This window comes from Haliotis rufescens, unplaced genomic scaffold (genome assembly GCF_023055435.1).
Source record: "Haliotis rufescens isolate VD_foot unplaced genomic scaffold, xgHalRufe1.0.p SCAF_35, whole genome shotgun sequence".
In the NCBI taxonomy this organism is placed as follows: Eukaryota; Metazoa; Mollusca; class Gastropoda; order Lepetellida; family Haliotidae; genus Haliotis; species Haliotis rufescens.
Window position 1 is genome coordinate 2,003,855 of NW_025964057.1, and position 22,767 is coordinate 2,026,621.

Consider the following 22,767-nt stretch of genomic DNA (forward strand, 5'->3'; position numbering starts at 1 on the left):
TATGCCGAAAAGTTTACACTATCTGGTATCCATTTGCCACATGTCATGTCAAAATAAAAACTTGACACTTACAACCGTTGACTTTAGAGGTCAAAGGGAGACTACTCTTCAAACCTAAGATACTAAACCTTGTTGATAATTTTAACTAGAATCTAAATCTTTATCAATTTAACTCACAAATGGGGTCTAAAAATATATCAATGTCTTTGCACATCCAAATGATGATATCAAACACAAAACAGTGTCGAATAATGAATTTCTGTACCAGAATTTTCATGTGAAATATGTGAGGTGGGGGTTGGAAAATCCAAAATGGCTGTTACTGACGGAATATGGTCTCATATCAGGTCAGTATCAACCGTCTTGGATTTTTTTCTGACGGTATATGGGCTCATGTGGGGTCAGTAGTTCTGCTCTCTGATTGGTCAATCTCACTTTGAGGCTAATAATGGGGTAATGGGGTCAACTTTCCTTGAAACTTGTCAAACCTGAGTTCGAAAATTGGTCCGGTAAATTCTTTGTTTACGGAATATGACCCTTGATCCATGTTATTTTACTTGGTGCATAGTGTCTGCAACATGTGCAATGGGGACAAGTTTACACAGAAACTACTGAAGTGAGCATATCTAAGAGATACTTATCTTTTTTCCAGAGAAGGGTCCTTTTGTGTGTATAAGTTTTGTATTTAATCATTATTTTCTGATGACACAAAGTGGCCCAAGCGCCTATTTCTTCTCAAGGCTTTATAGGACTCTTTTTTTCATAGCTTATATTCACTACTATACGAACAAACAAAATTCTAATGTGCCCCATGGCGGGGAATAGTGATAACAGTTTTCTTGTTTTCTCATGACTTTTGTTTTGTTTGGCTGTCACGAACAGTTGGAGGAAAAAAATGTTTAATAAACATGTTGAAGGTTTGTGCTGTTAGTGTCTCGACAAAATTGGATATCTGCTATGAATAACAGTTCAAGGCGGACTATTGTTGTTGAGAAATAATGAAGGTAGTTGGCAAAAAGAAAATCAATATATGCAGGAGAAACTGTCCTTTATCTGATCGAGGTATCGAAGATCAATATCATTTTTTACTTGCATGTAATTGTTTTGATTCTATCTGAATTAATTATCTACCAAATATTTTTTACATCTTTCACAACCTGTGACCCCTAGTGGCACGCTCTGAAATATCACCTATTCACTCACTCACTCTTTCTCCTCTGCAGGAGGGCGGTCGGGTAGCCTAGTGGTTAAAGCGTTCGCTCGTCACGCCGAAGACCCGGGTTCGATTCCCGACATGGGTACAATGTGTGAAGCCCATTTCTGATGTCCCCCGCCGTGATATTGCTGGAATATTGCTAAAAGCGGCGTAAAACCATATTCACTCACTCACTCACTCACTCCTCGGCAGGTGCTTCCTCTAGAGAACAAGATGCGGAACCCTCAGGACTTCGCCGGGTGGACGGGCGTATTGAACCTGGGCATGGTGATCGTTACAAGTCTCTACACAGCCGTCGGCTTCTATGGCTACCTCAAATACGGAGACGAAGCTAAGGGCAGCATAACACTGAACCTGCCAACCGATGACTGGTAGGTCGAGTTTTACACTCATTCCGATCTTTACCATTTTGGAAATTCAGTTCGATATTTTGAAACAAATTTTGACAATACGATTATGTTTTATTTCTTTTCTTTCAGAATGTAACGAGATTTGGTATATGTGCATTTGGTAGTTGGGCTTAACACAATATGTTTATTTGATAATTCAACTTTCCACACAACTGTTCCCACGACTGGTGGATGCTGATTGTGTTCAAAAGATTTGAATCTGGTTTTTAATATGGCCACCATGGCGTCCATATTGAAAAGCTGCATTTCGAGACTTCTATCTCACTCTATGTATTTCTCACTTCTTCTTTTGATCCTTCTGTGGAAATGTGCTTTAACAAAGTTTCCAGCTTCTAAAAACATTTCACCTGAACATCCCCATCATCACAATGGTCACGAATGAAAACAAACTGGACTGTAATCCCTTGTGTGTGACCTTGCACGGCTTGATCACCTGACGACCCTTCCACATCATTCTCTTTTTCATCGCCACCCTGTGGAGATGTTTTGAGTTTTAGAGAAAACATTTTTTTGTATTTTGCGTGTGCTACCTCATCATTTGTATCAACTTTTACAATACTACTACAAGAAGAGGATGTGTATGAAACATGAAAAATGCTGGCCTGTCTAAAGTACAGACATACTTACTCAACTGCTGAACCTCATGGTCATTGTTGGGATTGTCGTGGCTGTTGGTAACACAGATGTTACCAGTGTTCTCACTATCGGAGGAACCATTCAGTTTCTAAGTCTACAGATGTGGAACACAGGCCTTCCTCTGCCAAGAAGCCCAAAGTGTCACCAAGCCGGCTGTCCCATCCGTCGTTTCAGTTGCCAAATCGAACCAGCCCTCTGTCCCCAGTGCTCCCGTGTCCTCGCCCACGTTGGAGCAACCAGCAGACCCTTGGTATGTGTCAGTAGAGAAGGAACAAAGCACACATCAGGAACACCAGACCAGAACACTGGTGATGACCGAGTGCCATGTTTCCTGACCAGCGTCAAGGGGTCTGCTCGGGCTATGTTGGGCAGTACCACTTCGGCAACCCTGACCTTGAGCCACGACAGGTGGCCTTGACCTCGGGATGCCTATTCCCACTGTTTGTGACGAATATGTACATGACGTAGCAGCATCTCAGTGTTAGAAAGCAACAGGGTTCAGCATCCTGAAGGATCTTGACCATAGGATTGGACCTAAAGGCCACTAAACATGCTAAAATTAAACTTGTAGTATACTCACTGCCAAAAGAAACACAACTACCATACATGTTGGTTAAGATATGGAGACTCGTATTCAAGAGATATTAGATTGGTTTGATGCACAAACGGACATACTGGTGTGATGTGTAAGCTGATGCTCAAGAACGAATCACGTATGACGTCATAGATCCATGACTCTAGATGCACCATTTGTTTTGTGCAGGATTATTGAGTAAAGTTTGGAAATCACATGCAGCATATCGTGATGAGAATAAAGACACTGTGGTAACACTTGACTGATTGTCTTTAGTTGGTACACATTGATAACATATATCAACGTACATATTTCTCCATATGTTTCTATGGTTCATGTTTCTTTTGGTGGTGAGTATATTACACTTCTGAGAAAGAACCCTTTCTAACACTCCATGGAGTATGTGACGCTGATTCTGTTCTGTTTCACTTTCAGGCTGTACTTGTCAGTGAAGCTCATGTTTGCAATATCCATCTTCATATCGTATGGTGTGCAGTTCTATGTGCCCATGAAGATCATCTGGCCGGTCATTGAGTCCCACCTTGTGTCGCGGAGACTCATCGTCTACGGCGAGTATCTGCTGAGGATAGTTCTTGTGCTCATCACATGTGAGTAGATTCTTCAGTGCAGAATAAGACCAAGAACATTAAGTCATTCCACTGCACATTATGTCAACACACAGCACATTAAGTCAGTAAACTGCACATTATGTCAACACATCGCACATTAAGTCAGTCCACTGCACATTATGTCAACACACAGCACATTAAGTCAGTCCACTGCACATTATGTCAACACACAGCACATTAAGTCAGTCCACTGCACATTATGTCAACACACAGCACATTAAGTCAGTCCACTGCACATTATGTCAACACACAGCACATTAAGTCAGTCCACTGCACATTATGTCAACACACAGCACATTAAGTCAGTCCACTGCACATTATGTCAACACACAGCGCATTAAGTCAGTCCACTGCACATTATGTCAACACACAGCACATTAAGTCAGTCCACTGCACATTATGTCAACACACAGCACATTAAGTCAGTCCACTGCACATTATGTCAACACACAGCACATTAAGTCAGTCCACTGCACATTATGTCAACACACAGCACATTAAGTCAGTCCACCGCACATTATGTCAACACACAGCACATTAAGTCAGTCCACTGCACATTATGTCAACACACAGCACATTAAGTTAGTCCACTGCACATTATGTCAACACACAGCACATTAAGTCAGTCCACTGCACATTATGTCAACACATCGCACATTAAGTCAGTCCACTGCACATTATGTCAACACACAGCACATTAAGTCAGTCCACTGCACATTATGTCAACACACAGCACATTAAGTTAGTCCACTGCACATTATGTCAACACACAGCACATTAAGTCAGTCCACTGCACATTATGTCAACACACAGCACATTAAGTTAGTCCACTGCACATTATGTCAACACACAGCACATTAAGTTAGTCCACTGCACATTATGTCAACACACAGCACATTAAGTCAGTCCACTGCACATTATGTCAACACACAGCACATTAAGTTAGTCCACTGCACATTATGTCAACAAACAGAACATTAAGTCAGTCCACTGCACATTATGTCAACACACAGCACATTAAGTTAGTCCACTGCACATTATGTCAACACACAGCACATTAAGTCAGTCCACTGCACATTATGTCAACAAACAGAACATTAAGTCAGTCCACTGCACATTGATGTCAACACACAGCACATGTCCACACACAGCACATTATGTGAACACACAGCACATGTCCACACACAGCACATTATGTGAACACACAGCACATGTCCACACACAGCACATGTCCACATACAGCACATGTCCACACGCAGCACATGATGTCAATACACAGCACATGTCCACATACAGCACATTATGTCAACACACAGCATATTATGCCAACACGCAGCACATAATGTCAACACACAGCACATTATGTCAACACACAGCACATGAATCCAACACACAGCACATGAATCCAACACACAGCACATGAATCCAACACACAGCACATGAATCCAACACACAGCACATGATGTCAGCACACAGCACAGCGACTAACAGGATGGGTGGTCAGTCTTGCTGACTTAGTTGATGCATGTCATCGATCCAAATTGCATGGATCGATGCTCATGTTGTCAATCACTGGATTGTCTGGTCCAGACTTGATTATTTACAGACAGCCGTCATATAGCTGGAATATTGCTGAGTGCGGCGTTAAACAATAGACAAACAAACACACAGCAACATATAGTATTATGAATAAGTGCTCTACAATTATCTCACATCATATATTTCAGTTGAAAAAACAGGTAAATGATTGCCAATCAAATGCATTTATGCGTATCCCCACCAGACACCAAACAGTGTTCGAAATATTTGTTAATATTATAAATTATCAGTATCATAAGGGAGAGAATTTATGGATGTCAACTTCATTATTATGAGGAACACAACGTTTGGTAGTTTAGGCTTCCTTCTCTCCCGTCTGTGTATCACTTCTAAATGCCATTGAAAGACTTACCAGTATCATGTTCTCTGAGGGGCGGTCGGGTAGCAAAGTGGTTAAAGCGTTTGCTTCATGCCGAATACCCGGGTTCGATTCCCGACATGGGTACAATGTGTGAAGCCCATTTCTGGTGTCCCCCGCCGTGATATTGCTGGAATATTGCTAAAAGCGGCGCAAAACCATACTCACTCACTCACTCACTTCTCTGTTGTTTCTTACAGTTGGATTTGCCATCCTCATCCCTCATCTTGACCTCCTCATCTCGCTGATCGGGGCCTTTGCCAGCTGCTCGCTTGCTTTGATTTTCCCAGCATTCATTGAGATCATCACATACTCAGGCGAGGATGAATCAATATCCAAGCTGATGTTTGTCAAGAACATGCTCATTATGATGTTTGGTGTTATAGGTTTCGCTACAGGAACGTACAGTTCTCTAAAGGAAATCATTGCAACATTTTGATGTTGGTGGCTGCGTATGTCTTATTGTTAGTTTATGTTTGTGACTCAGAGGACCATGTTTTGTATCAAATGATGTGAATAGTTGTACTGATGTAATATTCTGTCTGGCCTCCTTGCAAAATATTTGTATAAATGGCTCCCTCCTGTCTTAAGAGACAATGACTTGTGGGAAATGCTTTTGGATGAATTGATGTTCTCAATAACTTTGTGATATAAGGTTAAACCAAGTCCGTTGAATGAATGGCTCTTCGTCACAGTGTGGAGTTTATTCACAAATCGTGGTATATGTTCAGTTAGTAATGCATCTCAACATATATTTTCCCATTTTTCTGTTTTATGTGAGATTTTAAATTTTTACCTGTATTTCGTCTTTGCACGAAAGCTGAAAGCTGGGTCATCTTAAGGTCATTACTCAGTCATTTTGTTTCAAAACTTTAAAGGATATTTGGTCTACATGTATGTGTTGTTTGTTGCAAAAAGAAAACTTTTGAACTCATTTTAAAATGATCTCAAAATGCATTATTATGAGAGATGTGATGATGCCATCATATTTTGTTCACATCATGTTTTAGAGTGTTTCTCGCCCAATTTTATGCAGTAAATACTACTTGAATGTCAATGCTGACAGCAATTTTTGAGGAGTGGCTGTTTTGCCGACATTTTAAACTACATATCCAGGTGAGCTGTTGTGCCATGGCTTTGTGTTGTTGCTCAATTTACCATTATGGAGGTTATAAGTTGTCTAACAAAGACATTTCAGTGTGCCAAAATGATGCATAATGTACTGGGTTGCTGCTACAGGACTGTCATCCGTGAATGTTCGTAAATCTCTGGCCATTTATCCAAGACATTACCCAAAATAATTTTTTTATATTTCTTCATTAATTCCCACACAACACTCTTAGTTCTTAGTTGTACAATTTTCATTGTCAGATTAAAACCTTTTGCATGAAAACAAGTAAGATTACTTCGCAAGACATTTTTTAATCTTTGGTAGAGGTAAAACAGTTGAACAAGCTACCCGGTCCCTACAGGTACTCCTACCCTAGTTGGTAGAGACATATGACTAGGAGAGTTAACTTTCTTCTTCATCGTCTCGGCCTCAGGTTGGTTACTTCCAAAGAAACAGGAAGTATCAACATTTATTTCTGTACTTGCCACTACCTCCTTTATTGTGTGGGTTTTGGTCAAGGTTGAAACTACCAATAGTGTCATTCATCCAGATTCACTCATTCACCCTCATGTCTTTTTTATAACTGTATTTTGTAGTTCTCAGTCATGGTAAGTTGAAGTGATATGATGTCATGCAGGTGTATTGTTGGGAACAATCTGTTATGACATCATTGTTCATGGAAACTCATGACATCATCGGAACAATACGATGACATCAGTGATATTGTGTGTGTAATGTCGACATTCAGTCACCACCTTAGGACTCATCATTTGTCATTCCTTGCAGCTCAGTACCTCTGAGTATTCATTCATTTGTCTTAACTCATTCATTCACCAAGGGGGCGGTCGGGTAACCTGGTGGTTAAAGCGGTCGCTAGTCACATCGAAGACCCGGGTTCGATTCCCAACATGGGTACCCCCGCTGTGATATTGCTGGAATATTGCTTAAAGCGGCGTAAAACCATACTCACTCACTCCCTCACTCATTCACCAAGTATTTAGTTTCATGTTTCATGATTTTGTTTGAAATATGCAGTCTTTTAAAATACAAAAATCATGTACTTTTTTTGTACGTTTTTGTGAATATATATTTAAAACTGTAATATGTTCCAGTTAGGTTGCAAAGTGTGTTTTAAACATTATTTCCTCTGGTTTTGTCTGACTGAATCTGTTAATTTTGTGTTCATTTTAGAGTATTGTTAGTGTACAGGTTTTGAGGTTTTTCATAAAATGTATACTGGACAAATTAAGAACTGGTAATGCAATGAATTGTGATTTCGAAATCAAACTACTCTCAGGTTTTTAATGTAAGAAGTAATGTCAAAATATTTGCCATTATTTGTAGAAGTCAACAGTTACAAAGAGAGTTTGTTGTTCTATAGTGAAGAGAAAATTCATTGTTCCATAGTTAAGGGAGCATTCATGATGGAAAGGTAAAGAGAGCATTCATTGTGTAGTGAAGGTAGCACTCATTGTTCTGTAGTGGAGGGGGCATTCATTGTTGTGTAATGAAGGGAGCATTCATTGTCCTTTTGTCAAAGATGCATTCATTGTCCCAGCGTATGTCATAAGAATTTGAAGAAAAGGTGAACCTACTCTTGATGGTTACTGGCTACTACTGGCTACTATTGCAAGTGTTGTGCCATTTGGGTGTATTGATATCACTCGAAGGGATTGACAGTTTGTATGGCAAGGGGACGCAGATTGATATGAAAGTGATTAATGTTGAGATTGACATATTCCCATTGTAATGAACTGAAACACTATTGCAAATGTGTATATATGTATATATACATGAAATAGTCATGAGATTCATTTACAGCCAAAGATATAAAGATCAAAAGCATATACATGTAATTATAAAACTATTATTTTTTTGCCTGAAATCAGTCATATTATGATCCAAATCATATCAGAAGAATAAGATCAAATTTTAATTGAAGATGTTTGTAATTGAATTTTCTTGTGATGTTGAGAAATCCCGCCTATGTAGACAGGTATAATACTCTCTTTATATTCATCGGGCATATTTTCATGATCATATTTATTGCACATAAAAATCAAATTCACAGACTCCACAGTTTGAAGGTATTTAGACATCATGTTCTGTAGTCAGCTGTGTTAGAATATCTGATTTACAATACAGTGTTAGAAAGGGCACTAGTCCTTTTGTCCTTGCCAAACTGCCCAATAGTTCGGTATGAGGACTGGTTGAGATTTGCCATTTTTAAGGGGTTTTAATATGTTATCATTTTAAGGACTAGTGGACTAAACCTGTTAGTTGTCTCCCTGTTGAATAGGTGTAGCTCTACAATATTTCTTTTGGCTATGTTACATATGTAATGTGTGCATATCTGATGGTAAAGGTCTTCAGGATGTGATTTACATAATATTAATTCCAATGTACATATTGGCCTCATGCATTGATGTACATATTTTTGTGTATAGTCCACATATTGCCCTTGTCTTTCACTGCCATGCATAATGAAAACTGTCTGGCTAACTAAAGCGACCTTTATGTTCTTTCTGCTTGTTTTAATTCCTGTTCTTGATATTTCAGTTGATTAAATTTCAGTGTTTAGCTTTTGCACGAATTACACTGAGTTTATAAACAAATTAGGGGGCACAGGTGGCACAGGTGGCCCAGTGGTCTAAGGCGTGGCAATTCGCTCACTAATTAACAAATTAAATAATTCTTTGCCATAGAAAGAAGGATTTTATTTACGAAAAGGTGTTCAACACCATAGAGAATGTGGCAATTGACAGTCAACACAAACCATCCTTAATTAATGAAGTTTGCCCACCACTTACTGCTTCTCGTGTTTTCTGGGCAGAAATTAATCCAAGCTCTGCAGTGTCCACGCTGTTCCATTCCAAGTTCAGTTTAGATGTTGCTTGGCATGATTGTTTTGAAATTTATTTGATATTTGAAAAAATCAACCTTCCAACTCTGATATGGTGCCAAAAATGATTCCTTCCACCATGAAACTGATCTGGAAATGTGTAATTTTAAATCTGCCATAGAATTCTGTATTAGTGCCGCATGTTGGTTTTCAAAGCAGCAGTATTGGCAACTTATGTTTCACTGGGTGTGTGCTTGTTACTGCTGACCATGGTGACATTAAACAACTGCAGCAATGTTACCAACAAGGAGTTCATTTGACCAGTGTTACTACTCTGCTACCAGGGCTTCAAAAATGTCTTTTAATTTGATTAGTTGTTTATGTTTTAGAAATTTAGTATACGTAGCATCTAAGGTAATTCTTGTAGTGTATACTACATTGTTGTTTTCAATATGTCTTCATGTTGTGTTACTGAATCTTCTTTGCTTATTTCATGGTGCAGCTATGAAATGTTGCAGACTTGTTTGTTTCCTCCATTGTGTGTACTGACCTGCTGTTGTCATTGTCCTGTGACAGACAAACTTCCATGGCTGATGATAGTGGTACTTCGCCATTGACACTTGCAACTCACTGTAAACACAAGATTCAAATTTTAAGGCTTTTTTCTTATGCATGTCAGATACGGGAGCCATCGCACGTCATACAACATCTATAGTTACTCACAAACATCCTAGACTCCGTAAACACCATTGTTCCTTCGTATTTGCATCGAAACATCAAACTCTCCCCCCTTCTCCGACGTGTCTCCATCACAACAAATTGTCAGCAAAGCGTTTTTTTAGTAAGGGAGATAATTCTTTAAACCCATGTACTATGCATATCACTTTCGCTTTCTATTACCGCTACATAGATCCTGCTGATATGTAAATATTGATATGCCTTTGAAAGAGCCTCCGACTTGTGTGTAATTGATATATAGATGTGATTAGCTTTTGGAAGTAATCCGTGTTTATATGCTTCCATGGTATTGCTGCCACAATCAATTGGTCATGGTTTGACTCCCAGATTCTTGAGTAGGGGCCTTGGTCTGTCAGCACCAGATGTATGATGTAGGGTCATGAAAGTTGTGAACATGTACTACCGACACTGACCCTTTTTCATATGACTAAATACTGCTTCTCTGCACTCATTCGCTCACTCACTCACGCAGGCATACACACACCACAGTCACACACACATTGACACTCGTGCACACACACACACACACACACACACACACACACACACACACACACACACACACACACACACACACACACACACACACACACACACACACACACACACACACACACACTCAGGGTTAAACAGAATCACATCGTTGCCTCCCTATGTGATGACACTAAAACCATGTAAAGCCTCACTCACTAAATTCCTCCACATCCAGTAGCAACTTGATTAATGATATTAATTTTAATCCCACAGGAATTTGTGTCATCATATTGTTGTCAAGGCTGGATTGTGAACCATCTTGAATTAAGATCTTATGTATGAGGTGGTGGACATGTCTGTCATGGGGAATACATGATGGCAGTTACTCCAAAACACCATGTTTCCAATGCCTTGTAGCCATAGAAACAGTATTGTAAATAAAGAGACTTCCATATGTTTGGTTTGAACATGTTTGTCCCTAAGTGTGTCTTTATTATGATGTATGTGTAATCTTGAATAAGAATTTATACTATTAATTTACATGTAATTTTGAACTGAAATGTGTGCTGGCGGTATGGCAGTATGGGTTCGAATCCCCGATGGGACTCAACCCAAAGAAGTATGAGAATCTGCAGAAATTGTTATCCCAAATAGAACATTTGTTATATTTGACCACTTTCTAAATGGCACTGTGTGTTCATGAAATGTTTTATATTCCCCAAATGTATCTTTCCAGATTAAAATATGACAATTAAGAAACTAGTCATATATGAAAAGATGCAAAAATTGTATTTTCAGAATATTATTTGTCATATTAGCTGTACTATTAAATCAAATGTCTTTAAATAATTAAACAATTGCATTTTATAACCACACATTGACTAACAGCTGTTGCAATACATTTTATCAAAATAGGATACATATCTGATGGTATTGGGTCATTAAAGATGTTGCGTCCCTTGACGTGATTTAATATATTATCCCCTGACACCTGGCTGGGACGAGTCCAAAGTTACTACCCGGGTACCCTACCCCCTATTACCCGACCCTACCCGGATACTTTGAAGGTATCAAAGATGGGTACATAATGTCCGATTAGGAATTGTTTTGCCGTACCCCTAGTAAAAAGTATTGAGATACACCTATAAAACGATCTGGTCATCTGCAGCTGTATCATTGCTCAAAACGTATAAAAGTCAGAAGGAATGTGTTTAAAGTCAGGAAGATATCCGAACATTAACGAGTTGTAGGTAACCCTGTAGTTGTAGTAGTGATTTTGTTATCATTCAACAATATATGACGCGACTAACCACGGGTCCAGGTAGTCCTGTGGGTACCCGGGACCTACTCAGTAACCACCAGCCCCGTCCCAGCCCTACAAGATAAGTATTCCATCAGACATGTACATGTGAGTCAGTTGAGGTAACAGAGGTTTGAGAACTCTTGTAACGATATTGGAGATAAGTAGTTTGAATTCATTATCATAACCTTTCGCATGCTTTGTGGGTTTCAACTTGGGTTGCTTTGTATGGCGACTCGCATCATGACAGAAAGTATCAGCATTCACCGCATCATCAGCCAATTGTAGCATATCTACAGCTATAGAAATTATAGTCTTGGTTCTCAGGGACAGCCCGCATCATCATAAAGTCTGGCGCACGTTTCTTTTTTGTTACATTTGAAAAAAAGAAAATTATCCTGAGACTTAAAAACAATGCGATCCAATATAATACACAGTTACTTCCCTTTACATGCCCACTGCTTTACTGTGTATTTATTTATTGTGTATCTCGTGTTATGGTCATTGTGGCAATAGGGGTTGTACGCTTTCCCAGGTTGATGGTACACAACTGTTTATTTGGTTACATACCACATGTAGTTTGAACAAGCAATAAAAAAAGAAACACCACCCGTCCGCACTATATTTTCTGAAGCCATTGCCTGAGAACCAATTCTTTTATTTCTTAAGCCTGACATTGACTACTGGGTATGATGTAGTGAATCAGTTGTGAGACTAAGTTAGTATGTAATCCACACTGCATGCATGTTGTCTGTATATATCTGTGTGCAATGCTGCTACGCCATGTTATTCTTACACATATAACACTAATGTGAAACCACATGTGATACGTCTTGTACCGTGATATTGCTTGGATATTTGCAAATATGTTCTTGCACTGATTTACGTCTTTCGTTGACGAAGGGCTGTCCCACCATCAAAAGAAGACTCGTGCCTAAAACTGAACATGAGATACCATTAAATTCCTCAAACAAAATGGAGTTACAGTTAGCTTCACTAAAGAATCCTAAGATGTTTCAGTTTGTTTTACCTTATCTTTCAACTTGAGCTTACCGAGTATCGGAATACCATGAGCCCGCCCTCCACCATCACTCTGCTTGATCTACTTGCTTCCCGCATTCAAGTCGTGGTACTCCTGGAGAACAGGGAAGCTGAGCTCACTTTCTGAGATATGTTATTTTGTCTTATTTCTGGATGGTCTATTGTATGATATAATCACCTTGATCTCGCGAGAATTGTATAATATTCCCTATTATGATCCAGAACTTGGAGACATTGCGCCAGGTTATTGAGAAATTTAACAATAAAGTGATTTGTAATATATTATGAATGTCCGTCTTGTTTTTTTTTAGTTCACCTATAAATTGTTTGTTTGTTTGTTGTTTAATGAGCTATGTGATGGCGGTCAGTAAATAATCGAGTCTGGACCAGACAATCCAGTGATTGACATCATGAGCATCGATCCATGCAATTGGGATACGATGACATGCATCAACCAAGTCAGCGAGCCTGACCACCTGATCCCCTCTCTCGTCTCTTACCACAAGCAAAGTCGCCTTTAATGGTAAGCATGGGTTGCTGAAGACCTATTCTACCTCGGATCTTCACGGGTCTGTGCTCATAGAGTAGCGTTCAATTTACAACATTAATAGTCAGCAAAATCTTGGGGTAACTCCTCCCTACAGTTGAACAAAGCACAGCCACAAGTTCCTGTGACATTGAATAAGATTTAATGCAAAGTTATGTTTTTTACCAAATCTGAAACAATTTGGTTTGCAACAGATAAAAGGCTCCTGTGAGTGTTCAAACGGTTTAATTTGCTATACTGACTTCAGAAAATGCGTGATTTCATAAAAAAACCATGAACATGCCAAAATGTCAATTTACAAATCAATAGCTTGTGTGTCCACTTTGGTTGCGATTGAAGCAACACATCTTCGTCTGATGGAATTCACCAGGCGTCGCACAAGGTCCTGTGGGATATCTGTCCATATCTGCTGGAGCATGTTTCGAAGTTCCTGGAGTGTCTGACCGCCTCCGTGGTGTAGTGGTAGAGCGTCCGCCCGGAGAGCAGAAGGTCCGGGGTTCGATCCCCGACCGCGTCATACCAAAAGACGTTAAAAGATTGTACTTGTTGTTACCCTGACTGGCGCTCGGCATTAAGGGGCTAAAACAAGGACTGGTCGGCTGGGAGTCAGTATACTGTGTCTGAGTGGGGTATCCATGTTAAACTGCGGCATGGTATCTCAGTGTGCTAGCACTATAAATCGGCATCAGTCCGGACTAGTACAAGCAGCCACACACACACACACGTACATGCACGTCGCTATATAAGTGCAATAATCTTGGACGCGACGTTAAACTCCATTTCACCTCACCTCACCTCCTGGAGTGTCTGTGGAACACGTGGTTGACGTCGAAGGCGCCGATCCATCTAATCCCACATGTGAGAGATCAGGGGAGCGAGCCGGCCAGGGGATGACATTCACGTTGTTTTGTTGAACTACAAGGACGATGATCTCGTCTCGTTGCTGTAATCCCACCCCATACCATAACGCTGCCGCCCCCGAACCGATCCTCTTCCAAGACACAATGATTGACGTAACGTTCACCTCAACGTCGGTACACTCGAATCCGTCCAGTGAATAGAACTTGTCCCCACTGCATGGCCGTCCATTGTAGACGCTGTCTGCACCACTGTAGACGTGCTTGGCGGTGGTTTCCTGTCAAAATGGGACGTCTGGCGGGTCTTTTGTTGTTGAGTATATTATTTCAAGGCTGAATAATAAACAACATGACACAGAGATTTTCAAAATTTCAAGAGTGTTTCATGTTTCAAACAGTAGAGTGGCGACAGGCGTCCATTTTTATACTGTTTAAACTATCACCAACGCATTATAAAAGAGGACTCAATGCACACACTACCTTCTTTGTGTGTCAATATCCCAATTTGCCCGAACGTTTGGCTGATTAAAACGTGTACCGTCGAACGGGTGGGGTTGCAACGCGACCTAGGCCCGGCATGCCAATGAAAAGACACCTATACAAGATCGTCTCTTTATATTAATTGCACAACATAATAGCTTCAAATTTCGCACAATAACAGCAAGGTGAATTTCCACATCCACCGTTCAATTTACAACATTAATAGTCAGCAAAATCTTGGGGTAACTCCTCCCTACAGTTGAACAAAGCACAGCCACAAGTTCCTGTGACATTGAATAAGATTTAATGCAAAGTTATGTTTTTTACCAAATCTGAAACAATTTGGTTTGCAACAGATAAAAGGCTCCTGTGAGTGTTCAAACGGTTTAATTTGCTATACTGACTTCAGAAAATGCGTGATTTCATAAAAAAACCATGAACATGCCAAAATGTCAATTTACAAATCAATAGCTTGTGTGTCCACTTTGGTTGCGATTGAAGCAACACATCTTCGTCTGATGGAATTCACCAGGCGTCGCACAAGGCAAAAGACACCTATACAAGATCGTCTCTTTATATTAATTGCACAACATAATAGCTTCAAATTTCGCACAATAACAGCAAGGTGAATTTCCACATCCACCGTTCAATTTACAACATTAATAGTCAGCAAAATCTTGGGGTAACTCCTCCCTACAGTTGAACAAAGCACAGCCACAAGTTCCTGTGACATTGAATAAGATTTAATGCAAAGTTATGTTTTTTACCAAATCTGAAACAATTTGGTTTGCAACAGATAAAAGGCTCCTGTGAGTGTTCAAACGGTTTAATTTGCTATACTGACTTCAGAAAATGCGTGATTTCATAAAAAAACCATGAACATGCCAAAATGTCAATTTACAAATCAATAGCTTGTGTGTCCACTTTGGTTGCGATTGAAGCAACACATCTTCGTCTGATGGAATTCACCAGGCGTCGCACAAGGTCCTGTGGGATATCTGTCCATATCTGCTGGAGCATGTTTCGAAGTTCCTGGAGTGTCTGACCGCCTCCGTGGTGTAGTGGTAGAGCGTCCGCCCGGAGAGCGGAAGGTCCGGGGTTCGATCCCCGACCGCGTCATACCAAAAGACGTTAAAAGATTGTACTTGTTGTTACCCTGACTGGCGCTCGGCATTAAGGGGCTAAAACAAGGACTGGTCGGCTGGGAGTCAGTATACTGTGTCTGAGTGGGGTATCCATGTTAAACTGCGGCATGGTATCTCAGTGTGCTAGCACTATAAATCGGCATCAGTCCGGACTAGTACAAGCAGCCACACACACACACACGTACATGCACGTCGCTATATAAGTGCAATAATCTTGGACGCGACGTTAAACTCCATTTCACCTCACCTCACCTCCTGGAGTGTCTGTGGAACACGTGGTTGACGTCGAAGGCGCCGATCCATCTAATCCCACATGTGAGAGATCAGGGGAGCGAGCCGGCCAGGGGATGACATTCACGTTGTTTTGTTGAACTACAAGGACGATGATCTCGTCTCGTTGCTGTAATCCCACCCCATACCATAACGCTGCCGCCCCCGAACCGATCCTCTTCCAAGACACAATGATTGACGTAACGTTCACCTCAACGTCGGTACACTCGAATCCGTCCAGTGAATAGAACTTGTCCCCACTGCATGGCCGTCCATTGTAGACGCTGTCTGCACCACTGTAGACGTGCTTGGCGGTGGTTTCCTGTCAAAATGGGACGTCTGGCGGGTCTTTTGTTGTTGAGTATATTATTTCAAGGCTGAATAATAAACAACATGACACAGAGATTTTCAAAATTTCAAGAGTGTTTCATGTTTCAAACAGTAGAGTGGCGACAGGCGTCCATTTTTATACTGTTTAAACTATCACCAACGCATTATAAAAGAGGACTCAATGCACACACTACCTTCTTTGTGTGTCAATATCCCAATTTGCCCGAACGTTTGGCTGATTAAAACGTGTACCGTCGAACGGGTGGGGTTGCAACGCGACCTAGGCCCGGCATGCCAATGAAAAGACACCTATACAAGATCGTCTCTTTATATTAATTGCACAACATAATAGCTTCAAATTTCGCACAATAACAGCAAGGTGAATTTCCACATCCACCGTTCAATTTACAACATTAATAGTCAGCAAAATCCTGGGGTAACTCCTCCCTACAGTTGAACAAAGCACAGCCACAAGTTCCTGTGACATTGAATAAGATTTAATGCAAAGTTATGTTTTTTACCAAATCTGAAACAATTTGGTTTGCAACAGATAAAAGGCTCCTGTGAGTGTTCAAACGGTTTAATTTGCTATACTGACTTCAGAAAATGCGTGATTTCATAAAAAAACCATGAACATGCCAAAATGTCAATTTACAAATCAATAGCTTGTGTGTCCACTTTGGTTGCGATTGAAGCAACACATCTTCGTCTGATGGAATTCACCAGGCGTCGCACAAGGCAAAAGACACCTATACAAGATCGTCTCTTTATATTAATTGCACAACATAATAGCTTCAAATTTCGCACAATAACAGCAAGGTGAATTTCCACATCCACCGTTCAATTTACAACATTAATAGTCAGCAAAATCTTGGGGTAACTCCTCCCTACAGTTGAACAAAGCACAGCCACAAGTTCCTGTGACATTGAATAAGATTTAATGCAAAGTTATGTTTTTTACCAAATCTGAAACAATTTGGTTTGCAACAGATAAAAGGCTCCTGTGAGTGTTCAAACGGTTTAATTTGCTATACTGACTTCAGAAAATGCGTGATTTCATAAAAAAACCATGAACATGCCAAAATGTCAATTTACAAATCAATAGCTTGTGTGTCCACTTTGGTTGCGATTGAAGCAACACATCTTCGTCTGATGGAATTCACCAGGCGTCGCACAAGGTCCTGTGGGATATCTGTCCATATCTGCTGGAGCATGTTTCGAAGTTCCTGGAGTGTCTGACCGCCTCCGTGGTGTAGTGGTAGAGCGTCCGCCCGGAGAGCGGAAGGTCCGGGGTTCGATCCCCGACCGCGTCATACCAAAAGACGTTAAAAGATTGTACTTGTTGTTACCCTGACTGGCGCTCGGCATTAAGGGGCTAAAACAAGGACTGGTCGGCTGGGAGTCAGTATACTGTGTCTGAGTGGGGTATCCATGTTAAACTGCGGCATGGTATCTCAGTGTGCTAGCACTATAAATCGGCATCAGTCCGGACTAGTACAAGCAGCCACACACACACACACGTACATGCACGTCGCTATATAAGTGCAATAATCTTGGACGCGACGTTAAACTCCATTTCACCTCACCTCACCTCCTGGAGTGTCTGTGGAACACGTGGTTGACGTCGAAGGCGCCGATCCATCTAATCCCACATGTGAGAGATCAGGGGAGCGAGCCGGCCAGGGGATGACATTCACGTTGTTTTGTTGAACTACAAGGACGATGATCTCGTCTCGTTGCTGTAATCCCACCCCATACCATAACGCTGCCGCCCCCGAACCGATCCTCTTCCAAGACACAATGATTGACGTAACGTTCACCTCAACGTCGGTACACTCGAATCCGTCCAGTGAATAGAACTTGTCCCCACTGCATGGCCGTCCATTGTAGACGCTGTCTGCACCACTGTAGACGTGCTTGGCGGTGGTTTCCTGTCAAAATGGGACGTCTGGCGGGTCTTTTGTTGTTGAGTATATTATTTCAAGGCTGAATAATAAACAACATGACACAGAGATTTTCAAAATTTCAAGAGTGTTTCATGTTTCAAACAGTAGAGTGGCGACAGGCGTCCATTTTTATACTGTTTAAACTATCACCAACGCATTATAAAAGAGGACTCAATGCACACACTACCTTCTTTGTGTGTCAATATCCCAATTTGCCCGAACGTTTGGCTGATTAAAACGTGTACCGTCGAACGGGTGGGGTTGCAACGCGACCTAGGCCCGGCATGCCAATGAAAAGACACCTATACAAGATCGTCTCTTTATATTAATTGCACAACATAATAGCTTCAAATTTCGCACAATAACAGCAAGGTGAATTTCCACATCCACCGTTAAAAACCGTCAGCAAACTTGAAAGCAAGGCGTCCTGTAAAGGGTTTGACCCAAATTTCTTACCATCGGCTGCGGAGATTGGGATGGGGGAGGCGACACCAGGGACGGGTCGTGCGCCAATGGCGTCAGATCATGTATACAGACGAATAGGTGAGGTGAGGTGAAATTGGGTTTAACGTCGCGTCCAAGATTATTGCACTTATATAGCGACGTGCATGCACGTGTATGTGTGTGTGTGGCTGCTTGTACTAGTCCGGACTGATGCCGATTTATAGTGCTAGCTCACTGAGATACCATGCCGCAGTTTAACATGAATACCTCACTCAGACACAGTATACTGACTCCGAGCCGACCAGTCCTTGTTTTAGCCCCTTAATGCCGAGCGCCAGACAGGGTAACAACAAGTACAATCTTTTAACGTCTTTTTGTATGACGCGGCCCGGGATCGAACCCCGGACCTTCCGCTCTCCGGGCGGACGCTCTACCACAAGACCACGGAGGCGGTCTACAGACGAATAAAAGCTTTGCCTCCGATTCACAGATACACGTATACATTGCACATGAACATTAATGACAGGGAAAAGAAAAGATAGAGGAACGACCGTGCTTCATGATATGGAATAAAACCTGAAGCTGACTCTTTCAATAAGAAACATGAAACACTCTTTCAATAAGAAACACGAAACACTCTTCCAATAAGAAACATGAAACACTCTTTCAATAAGAAACATGAAACACTCTTTCAATAAGAAACATGAAACACTCTTCCAATAAGAAACATGAAACGCTCTTTCAATAAGAAACACGAAACACTCTTCCAATAAGAAACATGAAACACTTTTTCAATAAGAAACACGAAACGCTCTATCAATAAGAAACATGAAACACTCTTTCAATAAGAAACACGAAACACTCTTCCAATAAGAAACATGAAACACTCTTTCAATAAGAAACACGAAACACTCTTCCAATAAGAAACATGAAACACTCTTTCAATAAGAAACATGAAACACTCTTCCAATAAGAAACATGAAACACTCTTTCAATAAGAAACACGAAACACTCTTCCAATAAGAAACATGAAACACTCTTTCAATAAGAAACACGAAACGCTCTATCAATAAGAAACATGAAACACTCTTTCAATAAGAAACATGAAACGCTCTTTCAATAAGAAACATGAAACACTTTTTCAGTAAGAAACATGAAACACTCTTCCAATAAGAAACATGAAACGCTCTTTCAATAAGAAACATGAAACTCTCTTTCAGTAAGAAACATGAAACACTCTTTCAATAAGAAACACGAAACGCTCTATCAATAAGAAACATGAAACACTCTTTCAGTAAGAAACATGAAACACTCTTTCAATAAGAAACATGAAACACTCTTTCAATAAGAAACATGAAACACTCTTTCAATAAGAAACATGAAACACTCTTTTAATAAGAAACATTAAACGCTCTTTCAATAAGAAACATGAAACACTCTTTCAATAAAAAACATGAAACGCTCTTTCAATAAGAAACATGAAACACTCTTTCAATCAGAAACATGAAACGCTCTTTCAGTAAGAAACATGAAACACTCTTTCAGTAAGAAACATGAAACACTCTTTCAATAAGAAACATGAAACGCTCTTTCAATAAGAAACATGAAACACTCTTTCAATAAGAAAAATGAAACACTCTTTCAGTAAGAAACATGAAACACTCTTTCAGTAAGAAACATGAAACACTCTTTCAGTAAGAAACATGAAACACTCTTTCAGTCAGAAACATGAAACACTCTTTCAATAAGAAACACGAAACACTCTTTCAGTAAGAAACATGAAACGCTCTGTCAAAAAGGAGGGGCGGTCGGGTAGCTTAGTGGTTAAAGCGTTCGCTCGTCATGCCAAAGACCCGGGTTCGATTCCCGAAATGAGTACAATGTTTGAAGCCCATTTCTGGTGTCCCCCGCCGTGATATATATTCCATACTCACTCACTTTCAATAAGGAACATGCAATACTCCGTCAGTAAGAAAGCAGAAGATGAGCATGATAGAATGTTAATATTATTTAAAATCATAGAACTAAATCTGTGTAAACCATTTGATAATCTATCTAATTTACTGAAATAAATTTCGACAAAACAGTTTCAAAACCTTTAGGGCTTGGTCAAAAATCTAAAACTTAAAATTCAGGGTTTTGTAATCCAGATTTGGCCAAATGATCAACGACGCCATTCCCGTGTCTTCCAACATGTGCTGGCACCCAAATACTATCGCATCCATTAAGCTTGAGTAGCTGCAGAGTACTGGAGTCATCCGACTGATTATTTGATTGATTGCCGCGAGATGATCCTTGACACTATGTGTAGGCAACAGTCTTTATGAACCGGGTAGAGAATAGACCTTCAGCAACTTGGTTGATAAATAAATATATAATTACTCATGATATCGATTGTCTGGTCCAGACTCGATTATTTACAGACCGCCTTGATATAGATCTTTGGAAGGCATATAGAATTTAAACACATAAGGAAGAGAATATATGGATGTCAACTTCTTTATTATAAGGAACACAACGTTTTGGAGTATATGCTTGCTCCTTCATCAGGTGAATGAATGCCATGAGCCAGAGAGTATATATATGTACATGTAAGGACAACAAAAGTAATAAAATAACAAATGGTGGAAAATAACACCTTTTATAACTCAATATAGCTGGAGTACGGCGTTAAATAACAAAGAAACAAACAAAGCCTACCCTGAGAAAATGGTCTAGTGAATTCTACTAACTTAATTAGTCACAGCGGCCTTAAGGTTAGTAAACAACGAATTACTATGCTGCCTGGTAGATTATACGAACATGCTCAAGATTAGTAAATATCAATGTTTAAATTAGAATATTTCAGTACTTAAACCACACTGTAAAAAGCGTGTTGAGAATGTAAACACATACAAGACATGTTTAAGCGTGTGTTTTAATCCTAAACGGTATGCACATTTGTTGTACTCTAACAACGCGCTTGCGTGACGTTGATTAATGTTATTTGCATACAGTACACTACGTTTATAACGAACACGCTTATAACGAACCGGCGGATATAACGAACTGTTTTTTGAGTCCCGTACATTTGCTGTTTCTATGCTGTATATATGCTTATATCGAACTACGGTTATAACGAACTAAAATTTGTGGTCCCTTTGAGTTCGTTATAACCGTAGTTTACTGTATTCGTATAAGCAAGGGGTCGGCGTATGGTTCTCGGTAGGAAGTGACAACTTGGAGAAAACAATTTACAGGTAGATATATACATAAAAAACACTATTTGCCAGGTCAGCACATAGTGGTAGTGGTTGTTGGAGCCTCTAGCTTAGCCGTAGCTAGGCTCAGGGTAAGACCTTGCTCTCTCTCTTTCATCTCTGGACCAAAGCTTATATAGCCAAGGTCATTTGACATTTAGTAGGTCATAAACATAAACAACACTAATTCACCATACTTGCACATCTCGTTCAGGATGGCAGACAGTTGATATACAGTACATTGACGATTAACATTTGGGATTAGAATCTTATAAATAACGACAATTAAGTGTTTCAAGGCATATAGATGTCATGGCTACGGTGTAATTAGCCCTTGTTTAGGGTCTAAACGCATGAAATGAGCTACCGCCTCACAGGCTAAATACCACCATAACGCAACTTCCTCATAATACAAACATATTCAGAATTTAAACACCTTTAATAATTTAGAATAAAACATGTTTAAACAAATGCTGTCATCAGGCTATAAGTCAAATATGGATGAGATGTGTAATATATATATGTTAAATTACATGTGCAAATCAGATTCACAGGCACTTGCATAACACATATATCACAAG

General features: G+C 40.2%; 1 protein-coding gene across 1 annotated transcript in view; it reads left to right on the forward strand.

Moving 5' to 3' along the window:
• Window positions 1–7,488, forward strand: part of LOC124134421 (proton-coupled amino acid transporter 4-like) — a 47,794-nt gene extending 40,306 nt beyond the window's left edge. Inside the window, exons 8-10 of the mRNA XM_048381012.1 lie at window positions 1,409–1,587; window positions 3,272–3,444; window positions 5,623–7,488. Of these exons, the coding sequence (XP_048236969.1) occupies window positions 1,409–1,587; window positions 3,272–3,444; window positions 5,623–5,861 (591 nt within the window). The 3' untranslated portion in view covers window positions 5,862–7,488. The remainder of the gene's footprint in view (window positions 1–1,408; window positions 1,588–3,271; window positions 3,445–5,622) is intronic.
• Window positions 7,489–22,767: the final 15,279 nt, after the last annotated feature.